Source organism: Borostomias antarcticus, assembly GCF_949987555.1.
Source record: "Borostomias antarcticus genome assembly, chromosome: 10".
In the NCBI taxonomy this organism is placed as follows: domain Eukaryota; kingdom Metazoa; phylum Chordata; class Actinopteri; order Stomiiformes; family Stomiidae; genus Borostomias; species Borostomias antarcticus.
In genome coordinates, this window is record NC_140243.1 from 20755550 (window position 1) to 20771314 (window position 15765).

The 15765-nt window shown below is 47.3% G+C and overlaps 2 protein-coding genes across 2 annotated transcripts; both read left to right on the forward strand.

The window, feature by feature from the left end:
- Positions 1 to 2453: 2453 nt before the first annotated feature.
- nppcl (natriuretic peptide C-like) lies at positions 2454 to 3329 on the forward strand (the record flags this gene model as incomplete). The annotated part of the gene is made up of 2 exons (XM_084445188.1): positions 2454 to 2552; positions 3033 to 3329. 2 exons carry the CDS (start codon positions 2454 to 2456, stop codon positions 3327 to 3329), a joined length of 396 nt encoding a protein of 131 aa, XP_084301314.1.
- A 4221-nt stretch (positions 3330 to 7550) lies between these two features.
- On the forward strand, positions 7551 to 12595 carry gapdh (glyceraldehyde-3-phosphate dehydrogenase). The gene is made up of 12 exons (XM_084444028.1): positions 7551 to 7657; positions 8263 to 8308; positions 9913 to 10012; positions 10136 to 10242; positions 10374 to 10464; positions 10775 to 10890; positions 11022 to 11103; positions 11330 to 11481; positions 11651 to 11729; positions 11851 to 11934; positions 12044 to 12141; positions 12219 to 12595. Exons 2-12 carry the CDS (start codon positions 8286 to 8288, stop codon positions 12286 to 12288), a joined length of 1002 nt encoding a protein of 333 aa, XP_084300154.1. The 5' UTR covers positions 7551 to 7657; positions 8263 to 8285; the 3' UTR covers positions 12289 to 12595.
- The last annotated feature ends 3170 nt before the right edge of the window (positions 12596 to 15765 follow it).

Below are 15765 nucleotides of genomic sequence, written 5' to 3' on the forward strand. Positions count from 1 at the left end.
TCTCTCTCTCTCCCTCCATCCTACTCCCTCTGTCCTAACCTCTCCATCCTGGCCTACCTGTCGTTGAGAGTTGTGTATAATAAAGGAAACCTTTCAGACTTAGTATCAGTTTGGTTTGCGAAGTGTCATCAGTCAGGTTTGTGTTAAGTTTATTTGTAGTGAACAAAAAAATCTCTCTTCTCTCTCTCCCACACTCCCTCTCTCTCTCTCCCACACTCCCTCTCTCTCTCTCCCACACTCCCTCTCTCTCTCCCACACTCCCTCTCTCTCTCTCTCCCTCCATCCTACTCCCTCTGTCCTAACCTCTCTCCATCCTGGCCTACCTGTCGTTGAGAGTTGTGTATAATAAAGGAAACCTTTCAGACTTAGTTTAAGTTTGGTTTGCGAAGTGTCATCAGTCAGGTTTGTGTTAAGTTTATTTGTAGTGAACAAAAAAATCTCTCTATATATATAATATATAATCCATGAAGCTATTCATTTTTATATACATTACATTTGGGATTACACGGTGTGTCGGTTTTGTTAATCTGACTGTTGAACTCTCCTTTGAGGTGTGTGTGTGGACGGAGTGTGTGTGTGGACAGAGTGTGTGTGTCTGCGTTGTGCCCACTGGTGTTAGAGACGGCAGGGGGCACAGAAAGCAGATGGCGCTGACAGACTGTAACTCAGCCAACAGAGAGAGAGAGAGAGGGGTCAGGACCAGCTCACACAGGGGAGAGAGGTTTCCCCCCCGTCTCCCACACAGAGAGAGACCTGCAAGAGAGGGTAGCCACCACATCAGAACAGGCATGCTTGGGGGGAGAGGGGACCGTGGGGGAGAGGGAGAGGGGACCGTGGGGGAGAGGGAGAGGGGACCGTGGGGGAGGGAGAGGGGACAGTGGGGGGGAGGGAGAGGGGACCGTGGGGGGGAGGGAGAGGGGACCGTGGGGGGGAGGGAGAGGGGACCGTGGGGGAGAGGGAGAGGGGACCGTGGGGGGGGAGGGAGAGGGGACCGTGGGGGGGAGGGAGAGGGGACCGTGGGGGAGAGGGAGAGGGGACCGTGGGGGGGAGGGAGAGGGGACCGTGGGGGGGAGGGAGAGGGGACCGTGGGGGGGAGGGAGAGGGGACCGTGGGGGGGAGGGAGAGGGGACAGTGGGGGGGAGGGAGAGGGGACCGTGGGGGAGAGGGAGAGGGGACCGTGGGGGAGAGGGAGAGGGGACCGTGGGAGAAGTGGGGAAAAGATGACGGCGGCTGTAGCGGACGCTCCGCAACGTCTCCGTTTGACCCCTGACCCTGGCGAGTCGGCCCCCTGTGACATCACCGCGTTCTGAGAGGCGCGAGACACGAGGATGAGGACGAGGACACCGCTGTCTCCTCCGGTCACCTTGGTAACGACAAACACTTCTACCGCCGTGTGACATCATCTCAGTGATGGAGGACTGGGTTGGGGGTGGGGGGGGGGTTGCCAGGTTTGGGGGGGTTGAGGGGGGAGTTGCCAGGTTGGGGGAGTGGGTTGCCAGTATAAACCCAGCTGATACACTACTGATGGGCCACTGCCAAGGGAACACGGACCCAGGAGGCAAAGCCATCCTCTCAACACCGTCACTAGGAGTGAGGCAGAGAGGGAGGTGCAGCAGAGCGAGGGAGGTTGTGAAACGTTCAGCAGGTGCCAGAAAGTGAGAGGTAGCTGATCGAGGGAGGGATGAAGAGCAGCCTGTAGTCGCATGCCCAGAACCACAGCTTTGGACAAACAAAGAGAACGTGAGTTGTTTCAATTGTTGATGTTTTTCCATCAACTGGTTGGATCAGATTATGATTTCTGCATCTGATACAATAAACGGCAGGTTGTTACTTTAATGAATTCTGTCACATTATGTAGCATCAGAGTAAAAAAAGAGTAAAAAATGAAACTTATCTAATTAATTGTTACCGTTCTCGGAGAAAATTGTGATGGATTGCTGTTATGTTGTCTCACTTCATATTTACACTCACTACATAAATCATATTTATATTCATGCAACATTGTGGGAGTCAAAGAGAAACTAGGTTGCATGTGATCAGAATTCAGGGTGAATGACCGACTAGTTTGTTGGGGTGTCGATCGTCAACGTCGTCATCTCTGTAGAACTGCGTTCAGTGGTTTCAGCTTTTGATCTTTGGTTACATTCATACTTCACTTCTATCAATATTGATCATGTTTCAGTTTCTTGTTTGACAATTTGTTTCATAAACGTATCATCTGTTACAATTTCTGTGTGTGTGTGTCTGTGTGCGTGTCTCTTTTTGTGTGTCTGTGTGTGCGTGTGTATGCTTGTCTGTGTGTTTGTATGTGTGCGTGCGTATGCATGCGTGTATGTCTGTGTGTGCGTGCCCGTGTGTGTCTCTCTGTGTGTGTGTGTGTGTGTAGTCGTGTCCAGCCGTGTCCAGTTCATTCCCGTTCACCCCTAGCGCCCGCTGCCCTCCTCGGTGCTGCCATGCTGTGCCCGGCGCTGCTCTGCGCCTCCCTGCTCCTCCTGGCTCCTCCCCCGCCCACACAGGGCCGCGCCCTGCAGCGCCCCCCCGACGCCCTCCAGGTACACACCAGGGGCAGGAGGATGAGGAGGAATGGGGAAGCAGGGAGTTTGGGAGGGATGGAGGGAAAAGAGGTATAGAAGAAAAAAGGGGATGGGGAGGGAGGGAGAGAGAGGGAGGGAGAGAGCGAGAGACTCCTTTATTAATCCGGTGTTGCGGTGTTACAGCAGCAGTACACAAGAAGCACAATCAAGACAGACACATTTAAATACACATTTACAGTAGATACAAAATATACAAGAAATCCAAATATACAAGCCAAAAATAAAGGTGTAAGGCATGAGAAGGATACGGGCAGAGAGAAGGTGTTGGGAGGAGACGGGTGGAGAAGAGGGAGGGAGGGGGAGAGAGAGAGAGAGAGAATGGGCAGGGTGAGAAGAGAGGGATTTGAGTGAAGGACAGGAAGCCATCTTGGGGTTGGGAGGTGGATGGAATGACCGGTGTCCGATTCAAAAATCAAAGCAGTTTTTCCTCCATGACAGTTTGTCGAACAGTTTCTGGAGCGCTACAACGACCTCCTGACCCTGGATGACCTCGACAACGTGGTGAGCAGCCAACCAGAGGAGCCCTCGGCCTTCAGCACCGGAGTTCAGGTCGCTGAATATCCCAAATGGGTCGACCTGCCGGCGCAGGACGACAGCACCTGGCTCCGCCTCCTGAAGGGGGCCCTGGCCAATCAGAAGCGTGCTGGAACAGACCGGTCCCGGAGGGCGTGGAACCGGGGGTGCTTCGGGCTCAAGCTGGACCGGATCGGGTCTATGAGTGGACTGGGCTGCTAGTTTGGGGAAGGGGTGCAAGAGACTGATGGAATCCCTCAGAGGATATTAAACACACACACACAGAATTACCAACCCGTGAATACCAGGATGTTGAAGTGATAGTGTTGTCTATACTGTACTTGTTGTGTTGCTAATGTGGTTTAATCATGCTTGGTGCAAATTCATGATTCTGTTTGACTCCTGGCTGCTGAAAATTAGTGTTATAGTTTTTTGTTTAGTTTTCAAGTAAAACTATTATTTTATTAAACAAAGTATTAGTTTAATTCTAAATAGGCCTATTGGAGGAATGTTTACATCAAAATGTATCTGTGTTTTACTGTAAACTTGCACTTTATCAATAAGAAAACATTAGGTATTCAAACATTTGTCTTTATGGACTAATGCTGTCATTGTTAATTCGGTAAGGATAGTTTGGTTTTTGCATGTCAAATTGTCATTGATATTTAACCAAAAAATGTCTGTAATTTCAGTATTTGTCCTGTTTTTCACATATGTATAATTTGCATGAATAAAAATAGATTATATGAAACACGCTTGGGATGGTTTGTGTCAGTCTGCCTATTGAGTTCAGCTTTTTTGAGATGTGAACTCAACCCCCCTCAAATCCGGCACCCTCCTCTTGTGTGTCCTCTGGTTGGCTGTTGGGGGTCCTCGCCCCACCCAAATAACCCTGCACAATGTGATGCTGGACTGCTTGTTTGTTCGTGTGTTAGCAGGATTACGCCAAAACTACCAGACACAGACCTAAGGGTGTAGCATGATTCAACTTAGAGCCCATTCAATTTTGGAGCGGATCTGAATCACGGGGCGGGTCCATGAGCCTACCAAACACGGCCGCCCATTCACCTCCATTCATTTTTTGGACCACAGTTACGCAAAAACTACCAGACTGATATTCATGAAACTCAGTGGAGGGGTTTAGCATGGGTCAACTACCAAACCATTAGATTCTGTACATCTGAATCACGGGTGGGTCCACGAGCCTCCCAAACATGACCAGGCCGAACATTCACCCCCAAAGCTCTTGACCTACCGAATGCAGCAACACCAAACATGTCCTGGTCGCAGACACGTGCGCACACAGTGCCACTGAACGCGTTCGTGGGTGGTTTGTGCTCTCAGAGCGCCATCTCTAGTGTTTTAATGGTACTGCACCCTCTGTATGAAATAACTGTCACAGTGCTCACAATAAATATATTATATGATATTTTGACACGCATAATCTAAATTAATAGCCTCGTGAGACCATCCTGATCTTGTGAACTCTGTGAAAGTCTACACAGGTTACTAAATGTATACCTTTCTGTTAGAATTAGAGCTTCGATTTCTCTCAGCAGATATTTTTTACCTCAATTAGCATGGGTGCTGTATTAAATCTGCCCGGGGGGGCTGGAGGAGGTACATTTGTTCCCCCAGAGCTAAATTAACACCTATGGGCTCGTGTGTGTGGGTGGAGAGATTAGTGGCTTGGATCACTATGCTGTCGTACCCAAACTGATGCTTCCAGGATTGGTCTCACCATGCTGGTCTCACATGATAGGGATTACTAGAAATGGTCTGTATATTCTCAAAATAGATTATTATTTGCCAATGTAGCAGTGTAGCACACTACAGTAGTAACCATTAACCATGTTACTCACCATGAACACAGAATGATCCTGTATGATATTACATATGACCCATAGTGATTTGTGTGTGAAGGTGGACAGTCAGCTTGTTGCGGTGTGTGTTGATGGATCTCGTCCTAACGGGTGTTCCGAAACAGATCAGGTGCAGTACTTTACAACACCACTAGATGTCAGTCTAAGTCCACAAAACGCGCTGCCTGGTAGCCCCCATATCCTCGAGTGCTCTCCGGACTTTGGACTGCACCCTGTAAATGGATACAGTGAAAATCACGCATTGTACGAACCAGGCCACATACTTTTCAGATGCACAACTTCCTTGTGTTAATAAGGTAATCAAATGTAACGACCCCAGAGGCCACCACACAGAAACATTTACACAGTGCAAAGTAGACCAACTCATTTAAAATGCATCCAATGGCATGTCATTTCACACACAACAAGAGAGGCTAAATTGAGGGAGAAGAATGCCTCAGCCAGACAGGCCCAAATCCCCAGTACCCGGTCGGGACTGGTAGAATGGTATGTTTACCATGATCTGTCTCACTCGGTTCTCATAATAGCCTGACCTTTACTTCACCTCTTTGACCTTAAGATCTTGAGCAGAGGCCACCATTACAAACCATGTTATGTTACACTGGACAAGTAATGTATGATTCAATATGAGTGCTTTGCACTGGCCTCCCTATAATTGTAAAAGCTATTAAAACGGGGAGCTTCCTTGCTTGTCTGGTTCTTGTTCGGATTCTAATAGGTTAGTGTAGAGGCTAGGTGCATTGTGGGTACAGTTATTGATTCATATTTACCAGTATAAATGATATATTTCTTGTTTGATAATGTTGGATAGATGACAGTAGTGATAGTGTATGGCTATAGGTCATACTGTATATGTCCAACCCTGAACATGGTCTTGACCATAGCTGGGTTGTCTGGGGGGGGTTATCTGATCCCTGTGAACCCTTGACCTCTAGAGCATGGACTCGCGGTCGGCCTACACGCAGGAAGGAGGTTTGTTCCCTTGTGTTCACAGACATCTCAAATGGCCAGAGGCCAGCGACATATCAGAATACATTCAGCCAAGCTGCTAGAGACAAGGGATGACCTGATCACTTATTGACAAGCTGTTGTGTCTAGCTGGCTCACTGATTACACTTTAAGAAGCTATATTTATTAACACAGTTTTGCTTGGCTGCTAAAATGTGGATGGGACGTCGTCATAAAACTAGCAATGATTAGCTCATCCTCTGGCGCCAGCTGTGTCGAACACAGATGCTCATAAACAACACCATGCACTTAGTTGTGCTTGATTTAACCTTCTAAATAGTTTTGGGTAGTCGACAATAAGGTACTGATAATTAGAGGCGACAAAAATATAGTGGTAGTGGATTATCAGTAGAATAAACCTGCAAATGACTCCTAAATGTTTGCTTCAATTGCTTCATTGATAAAATAGGGTGATACATCATTGGTGGGGGACCACATGTTCACTGTGCACTTTTGTTCTCTGCATGTACTTCAATTTTTCCTAAAGAACCCCTGCTGTGGTGAATAATTATAATTATAAGTAGTATTTTAAGTTTGGATATCCTAAAACTCGATTGAATGTGCTGTAGGCCTATTGATTGTTCCGTCCCCTCCTTTGGTAAACGCTAACACACAGGACGTAGCCATAGTGCGCAATGTGAGCACATTAGTTTAGGTTTGTGAGAGACACACCAGCACGTAATCTAGCTGTGGTGTCAGGGTGTTCTCTCTGAGACTGACCCCAGTTCACGTGCGCTAGGATAGGGAGAGATGTTCTCTGCCAGCTAACCGCGCACAGCTCTCCCACTGAGAGAGTGGCAGAGAGAGCGAAGGGGAGAAGGTTTAGAAAGTGAAGGGTCGTGGTATTTGGACGGTAAATGTCACCCTCTGGAGGAGAGAGATTTGATCCCTGGTGCTCGTCCTGTCATTTTGGCTCCCTCTGTAATGGGGTCAGTCTGCCCTTTAACCTTTCTTTGTTCACTCCCCTGTGCCTTCTGAAATCAAGTCAGACTCTACATTTCCTGGTAGCCTGCAGAAGTTTGAAAACTTCACTGTTATGGAATGGGAAGAGAGACTATGGTAGTCAACTGTTGTAGCCTACTGCTATGAGTGGCTCGCTGCCTGCGTCTAGACCTTTGAAACCGCCCACTTACACAGATGACTGGCATTGACGTTGCTCTTTCTCGATTGAAAAAGGATCGGTCCAATGAGCGCCGTGGGGGACTAACGATTAGCCAATTAGCGCCACGACCGTGACTGACGCCAAGCTCTAGTGATTGGTTAGGGAAACTCGAGTCCTCCTCCCCTACGGAAATCGGTTGGAGTGGATGACAGATGTCATGTCAATTGAGTGTAACGAGTTGACAATTCTGTCTGATATCAAGCGACTTTAAATGCACAATCAAGCCACTGCACGGAAGGCACATTCTGACTTGAAAGGAATCGTTTGGTGTTGCGTTGCGTGTGTTTTTGTTCAGGGCTAATGCTTGTTCACCCAACTTCTAAACAGCCTGTCACTGCTAGCGGGACGACCTTGACATTCAGAGGGGGCGGGGCAACAAACGGGTCTCCACAAATGGGAGGAGCTAGACCTCAAGACAGCAATAAAGCCACAACACACCTTGCCTTGTCCCCACTCACACCCGAAGTCGCGAGTCAGGCTGAGGCATCTCACAAAAGGTAAGAAATTAACTCACAATATACAATCCCTACCTAACTATGCACTGGAGAGATCGGCAATCTAAAGTTCTGGCTTGGCGATCTTAATATTTTAGAGGTTAATTCTCATGTTTAGAGGTTAATTACCTTGTATCATAATTTATTTACTATTGTAGGCCTATTTAATGTTATTTTTTGTACTCCACCTAATCTACTGTCAAAATAGAGGCTACGTTTTCCAGAACTTTGAATTAAGTTCAAGCTTGACGCCTGCAAGTTGTCGATTGCACTGTTTTGAATCAGTCAGTTCTGCAATCTCTGAAATGCATATTCCGATAAGCTTTAACACAAGGCTCCCGTCTTGCATATAGCCTACATGTGTTGCGGTAATAATGGGCTACTTGGCCGGATATATGGGACTATCGATAAATTTAGCTGTTAAACTCTTATATTTGCTCTCTTTACTTGCTATCTGTACTTGTTCTTATCATAAAGTTAGGATGTAGGGAAATCGTGTCATAAAATGAAAGGCAGGTCATAAATGGCGATCATATTGATTTAATAACTAACTAGGCTACTTTATCCTCTCTCTCTCTCTCTCTCTCTCTCTCTCTCCCTTTCTCTAGAGGACTAGACCAACTCAGGCAAAATGGTGAAAGTCGGAATCAATGGGTAAGATGTCTTTTCAGCCGTTGGTCCACAAAAGATTGCCCAGCAGTATCCCTACCTTATCCGCTCGTTTCCGCCCACAACACAGCTGCTACTAAGCCACTAATTAGGCTAGAGGAGAGTATTTGACCACATTGAGAACGCTTGTCCTCTAGCTCTGTCTGTCTGCTGGCTGGTCCGTCGGTCGACCGACCCACATCACTTAATAATGCTAACTATACAACCACCCACATCACTTACTAATGCTAACTATACAACCACTATGGACGCAACAAACCATAGCACGCACACAACCGCGCGAGCCCTCAACTTAAAGGTTAAAGGTTTTCTTGAGGGCAGCGCGCGCATTATTTAACAGCAGAGCTCATAGGAAACGCCATGTCCCGAAGGTCTACATGCACGCCTATCTGTGTTCTATTTTTCATTACGGTATGTGCACATGGCGGCGTTGGTGTTATGTTACAAGGGTTATCTTAGCATGAGACAACCCCCTTTGCTGTCTAATAATAGAGTTTAGTTTATCTGCTTTTAGCCAGGCGACCTTTGACGAAAGGTTGAGGGTTGCAGACACTTAACATGCTCTCAACATTGACATTGACATTTAATGTTTGGACGCTAAACCTGCTCAGCTACACAAGATCAAGCTGTGTGGAAGACGCACACACAAACACACACCCAAGGGCAGTCACCCAGAACTCTGTTTTTCTCATCGTTGAACTTTGGGCCCTCAAAAGAGCTGTAGACTGTATCCATGGTGGTTGTTCAATAGGGGATTGTTTTTGTTTCAGTTACATAATAGGACTGTCATAATAGGACTGTCCTAACGGGTCGTTTCCACTATTCATTCTGTTTAGAGATCTCCCCCTCTCCCGTCATCCCCCTCTCCATTCCCCCTTCACCCACCTCTCCACCGCTGTCTCCTCTTTTCACCTCTCTCTCCTCCGTGATCCTCCCTGTCCTCCCTCCCTGTAGTCTGAGGACTGTCTCTGTGCTAGCCAGTGTGTGCTAGCCAGTGTGTGTGTGTGTGTGCTAGCCAGTGTGTGTGTGCGCTAGCCAGTGTGTGTGTTAGCCAGTGTCTGACACTGGGGGTTAAACAGTAACTCGCCCCTGATCAAACAGCTCTCTGACATCACTGGGAGGATTACCACACCAGCGCGGGAGCCTACAACCGTCCACTCCTCCGCACACTCCCTCTTCTCCTCCCCCTGGACTCTGCCCCCCCCCCCCCACACACACACACACAACTCTCACCTTGCGTTCACCTTGGTAGTGAGAGCACCCAAGCGCCTGTCATACCTGAGGGACCTGAGACCCGATGCGCTCATGTTGTACATTATACACACTACCACCTTTAGTCACTGGATGCTGGAAGAATAGACTTATAGTACCGTTTTATGATTGCATTACATTATACATTATCATGCTGTTGAGCCTTAAGATAAAAACATGGTGCCCTGATGTATAATGGTTCTCCAGCCTACTTTAATAAACCCTGTATTTCCCTAAAACAAGTCTGTAGTGGAGGGAAAGTTGGATGCAGCGCCGCTGCCCTCTAGTGGCCAAACTAGGGAATAGACGGTGAAGCCATCATCCATTTGTCTCTTCAGATTCGGCCGTATTGGTCGCCTGGTGACCCGCGCTGGTTTCCAGTCCAAGAAGGTGGAGATTGTGGCCATCAACGACCCGTTCATCGACCTGGAGTACATGGTGAGTGTCCACTGGCCCGGCGCCGAGGTCCAGGGTAGCGGAAGGTTCTAGAAATGTGGACCAAGAGCAAATAGTCTGTAGACGGGACCCTCAGAGCTCAGCCCCTTCTCCCCCTCCCCACAGGTCTACATGTTCAAGTATGACTCCACCCACGGTCGCTACAAGGGGGAGGTCAAGGCGGAGGGTGGCAAGCTGGTCATCGACGGACACGCCATCACCGTGTTCCACGAGTGAGTGCCCCGCCCCCCTCTCCCGGTCGCCGTGGTTACCAACCACAGGGTTTCATTGTTGTGTGGCAACTTCTCCAGTTTGGCTGGGTTCCAAACTAACCCCCCACCCTCTGTGTGTCTCTCTCTCGTAGGAGAGACCCAACTGCCATCAAGTGGGGTGAAGCTGGTGCCCAGTATGTGGTTGAGTCCACCGGCGTGTTCACCACCATTGAGAAGGCCTCTGTACGTACGCAACCCTCTTCCTGCTTGTGACTGACCGGGGGGGTGGTTCACTAAGCTGGCTATTTCAGTAAGCCTGATTTTTGCCATCAGTAAAACCTGGAAACTCTTTAAATCTGGAACATGGACTCAAGTAAAAAAAATAAAAAAGCTTTCCAGGTTTGACTTTGTTCAGAAGTCCGGTTTACTCAGCCAGCTTTGAGAAACAGCCCCCAGTCCATCATACAGATGGTCACGAACAAACAAAACAAGTCTACCTTAGGTACTGTCCACTTGACTTTGTTCCCTTGATAACCCCCACCCCCCAAATCAGGCCCACTTGAAGGGCGGAGCCAAGAGGGTGATCATCTCCGCTCCCAGTGCCGACGCCCCCATGTTCGTCATGGGCGTCAACCACGAGAAGTACGACAACTCCCTCGCCGTTGTCAGGTGAGTCCCGCTAATAAAACTCAACTGCCACCTTGTAAATGGAGCTCACTCGCTGATTATCACCACTGAGGAGATGGAATGCCATCTTGGGACAGGAACCGAGATAATCTTGTCCCTTGCCCTCCCCACAGCAACGCTTCTTGCACAACCAACTGCCTGGCTCCCCTGGCCAAGGTCATCAACGACAACTTCACCATCATTGAGGGTCTGATGGTACGAATACAACGACAACGCAACACCCAGGAACATCTCCTAGTGATCAATCTCCTAGAGATGCCTTCATCTGCAGCTTGTCCTGGTCTAGAGGATAAACATGACTAGCAGATAATCCCTTTCTCCATCCCTCCTTTTCATCTTGCACCATCACCATCCCTCATCCTACTGCTCTCGCTGTCCCTCTCTCTTTGTCTCTCTCTCTCTCTCTCTCACCCCCCCACAGAGCACAGTCCATGCTGTCACTGCCACCCAGAAGACGGTGGACGGTCCGTCTGGTAAGCTGTGGAGAGACGGTCGTGGCGCCAGCCAGAACATCATCCCCGCCTCCACTGGTGCTGCCAAGGCTGTGGGCAAGGTCATCCCCGAGCTCAACGGGTCAGCACCAGCCACAAACCCCTCATGTTACACTACAAAATACCCAAGGACTTAAAACACAGTATTTCTAATGTATTCAGTTCAATTAGAACGGAGAGTCTCAAGAGTGACTGAAGTATTTAGCTGGTTGAACTTTGACCTCATGCTGGCATGTTTGCTCCCTACACAGCAAGCTGACTGGCATGGCCTTCCGTGTGCCCACCCCTAATGTCTCAGTGGTCGACCTGACCGTCCGTCTGGAGAAGCCTGTGAGTAGCCCCGCCCCTAGCCCCGCCCCTCGTATAGGTTAGACCAACCCTGGTGAACATCCAGACCGTCTAGTCCGGTAGATCAGCTTTTATAATGCTAATGCTCAACACCCAACGACAGGCCAAGTACGAGGACATCAAGAAGGTGGTCAAGGCTGCTGCTGATGGACCCATGAAGGGAATTCTGGGATACACAGAGCACCAGGTACATGCCTGTTCAGCTCTGTTGAATGGTATTTTTAAGGCACCTTGTCGTGATGGCGTAGCGTGTGATGTTGGCTGGTGTCATGAAGCATTTTCTCTCCCCACCACAGGTTGTGTCTTCAGACTTCAACGGTGACACCCACTCCTCCATCTTTGATGCTGGCGCTGGCATTGCCCTCAATGACCACTTTGTCAAACTGGTCACATGGTAAGTCGCCATCTTTGAAAGTATGCGCGCACACACACACACAGCTATAGGATCCTGACCACCTCTCTCCTTCTCAGGTATGACAACGAGTTCGCCTACAGCAACCGCGTCATTGACCTCATGGCCCACATGTCCACCTTGGAGTAAAGCAACCAACCAATCCGATGGAACTGCCGGTGTCTCCTGACCCGATTGAACCGTTGACCCCATTTACACGCCTGAAGAAAAGGTCCCGCAGAAAGTCGACTCCATTTTCACGCCTGAAGAAAAAAGGTTCTACAGAAAAAGAAGAGGAAACGCAACTTGACATTGATGACCAACGTATTTTTGTATTGTAATGTTCCTGTTGTGTTCTTAGGTGACGTGAGATTGTCGAGGTGTGAAGCTTTTTCTCTGTCTGTAGCGGTGAGGGGCTGCATACAGCGGCGGAATAAAGTCCTCTTTTTGTGAGAAATACCGTCTCCTTTCTCTCTCCCCAAGGTCGGGTTACAGGGGCTCGGTTGGGATCCATCTATACCTAAATGAGCAGATTTCATGTCCGTGTAAGAAGAGTCCTGAGGTGATATTACAGTAGCAGGAGCCTTCCTCCCTAGCGTTCTGTCTGAAGCTCCTTGATCATCTCACTTTCCACGGATGATAAAACGCACTTGAACAGCATCTTAAAAGCAGAGGTTGGACGTGGTAATCATTGCTAGTTCAAGATTACTTTTATTAGTTTGGAAAGTCACTCGGAAAACTGGAACATTGTTCCATGCCTCCCCACCCGTGTGCTGATTCTCTCCTGTCCCCCTTCCTCTCCTTCCCCCTGCTCTCTCCTTCCCCCTGCTCTCTCCTTCCCCCTATACTTCCTCTCCTCCCCCCTGCTTCCTCTCCTTACCCCTGCTTCCTCTCCTCCCCCTGCTTATCTGTTCTCTCCATTACTGCCCATCAGTGCACCTGACCACCTGATTCTCAACCCTCAGTGTGCTTCTATTCTGACCCACTCTCCCTCAGCTCAGGGCAGTACCTGTCCCAGTGTGTCGTCCAGGGCAAGGTCACATGACCAAGCCAGTATGAGGAGGGCCGACCATTATATTTACAACAATGTTATTGATGTCCGAGTCAAAAGGGGAGATGAGAGGGGAGGTTAGCTAAACAGACTACTCATCAAACTGTGTTCCTAACAACGGATTCACGTAAAGAGAAACAGTCTTGGACTTCTCTCTCATGGCTGGACTGAACCATAGGAGGTGACGTCATGACTGTAGGAGTAGCTGTGGACTTACGAGTGCTTGTAGTGCCCCCTAATGACCAGTCATTTACAGTAGGGAGGGTAAATATAATGAGTGGAAACTTTGAGTTTATTTAAATCCCAATCTCAGTTTACACTGAAAAAGATTGCAGAATTTACAAAAGTAGCTAATCTAAAAGGATACACATAAAAGACAAAAAAAAAGACCACATTATCACAAAAAATGACCATCCAGGAAATGCAAAACATGTCACAGTATACACACAGAGATCTATACACACAGACTCACACATCACAGACAGGACAAGACCTGGGGACGATTATATAGACTTGTTATAAAGTCTGACAGCTGTGGACAGGGTTGCTGTTTTTAGCCTCTCTCACTCTGAAATGTAATTCAATGCAATGTATTGCTTTATAAATGTTCTTAGCCGGTAGACAAACATACTCCAGGAGCTTGTTCGATCGCCTTGTTGAGAGGGGTCAGGGAAGAATTTTTACAGCTCACTTATCTGGCCCCCGGGTGATTACTGTTTTTTTGCTTCCCTCTGGAATATGTAGAGAGTGGGTCGTCTGCCCACCTCCCTTGTTCTCTGTAAAGCGCATTGTGTTGCCTCTGGGTATGAAATGCGCTATACAAATAAAGCTTTGATTGATTGATTGATTGATTGATGTCCTCAGACGTTTCGTCCGGCAAGGAAACCTATGGTGTGTGGATGCACAGAGATGCACAAGGTTGAAGTCCCAAAGGTCAGGGGGGTCAGGGAACCCCTCAGCCTTCAACTTGACCCTCATATTTTAATCACATTGTGGGGAAAGAATTTCATGTTATTTTCACCCTTCCAGACCTCAGTAAAGTATGTAAATCTACAGAAAGATGCTCCACTTCTGAGCTCCTACAAGAATACATTTTAATAAAGCCTTTCCAGGAACTCAGGCCGTATGGTGCTGTTGTGCTCAGGGTCACACACACACACACACACACACACACACACACACATGAAGATCACGTGTGTGCTGCTGGTTGGCCTGCAGCCCTCAGCATTTATTTATACATTTCTGTGTTTTTAATAACATGCTCAGCCATCGCTGTTAGGAACAGCTGCACAGGACAACAACACTATCTACATGTTATGGCTCTTATTTTAGACACAGACCAACACACGCATGCACACACATACATTTATAATATAGATTTATATATATTCTATATACACTGCTCAAACATATTAAGGGAACACTTAGTCATCACATCCAGCCCTCAATGGGTTAACGATTTTGGTTTCCATTGACGGTTCTTACATCATTTTGTTATCAACAAATTACACAATGTAATCAATAAAGATTTTTAACTTGAATATTTCCTTCATCGAGATGTGCAATGATGATTGATGATTTAAGTGTTGCCTTAATTTCTTTATATACAGTAAATCCAGTATATAGAACATATATATATATATATTTTCTGTAACTGTAATACTGAAGACGTCCATCAAACATGAAAAGAATGAGCAATATCTTCATATTGTAGATATTGTTGAATATGTTTGATTTTCAGAGAAATGCCTTTTAATATGATCCTGTTAGCTATTTCCTAATTATGATGATTGACCTCTGAGTATGGCTGTCGGCTTGAGTTTTCGGTGAGAAACGGTGCCCCTCTTCCATAGACTTATGAGATAAAGACATTCCATGGCTGGTACACTCTGTGCCAAACACCATTGTTGTGGTTAGAGATAAGAGGCGGCGTAGGTTAACTTGACCAAACAAGGTCACAGAAGAGACCAGAGAGACAGTCTTATCGGAGAAGAGACGAGGGAGAGGGGACACTCAAACCACATAAGAACGTTGCAACGAGACCAATGCTTGGATTTGGGTCCAGACAGCATACAGAGAGGTCAACCGTACATTAGGCCATGCCATCGTCTTTTGTATGTAAACCTTCTGTAATAAACCGCTTTTGCTTGAGGCTCAAATCCCGTGTTGGAGAGATTCATTTGGAATACACCTGAAAAGGAGACACTGGACTGTGTGGTATTGTGTGAGATTGGGGGCCGTCTTTTATTGAAATCAAAACACAACGCAGAACTGAAATAAGGACAATAATAAAAGGCAACGAAAGTCATCAATATGTTGTAGATGAGGTTAAATATCCAGGTGTGATGATAAACTCTCCTTCAGTGACCATGTCAAAATGATATCAAAGAAAATAAAATTCCATCTTTATAACTTCAAAGTTATAAATCAAGGTTCTCTGTCGGACGCAGCTGCCCTGATGATTCTATCACATCTGATGATTCTATCACAGCTGATGATTCTATCACATCTGATGATTCTATCACATCTGATGATTCTATCACAGCTGATGATTCTATCACATCTAATGATTCTAT

Excerpts from the sequence above, each read along its gene's own strand:
- gapdh (XM_084444028.1), top strand. The coding sequence starts at position 8,286 with ATGGTGAAAGTCGGAATCAATGG. Across the intron at positions 10,465-10,774 it reads CCACCATTGAGAAGGCCTCT|GCCCACTTGAAGGGCGGAGC; the intron begins GTACGTACGCAA and ends CCCCCAAATCAG. Across the intron at positions 11,104-11,329 it reads CCATCATTGAGGGTCTGATG|AGCACAGTCCATGCTGTCAC; the intron begins GTACGAATACAA and ends ACCCCCCCACAG.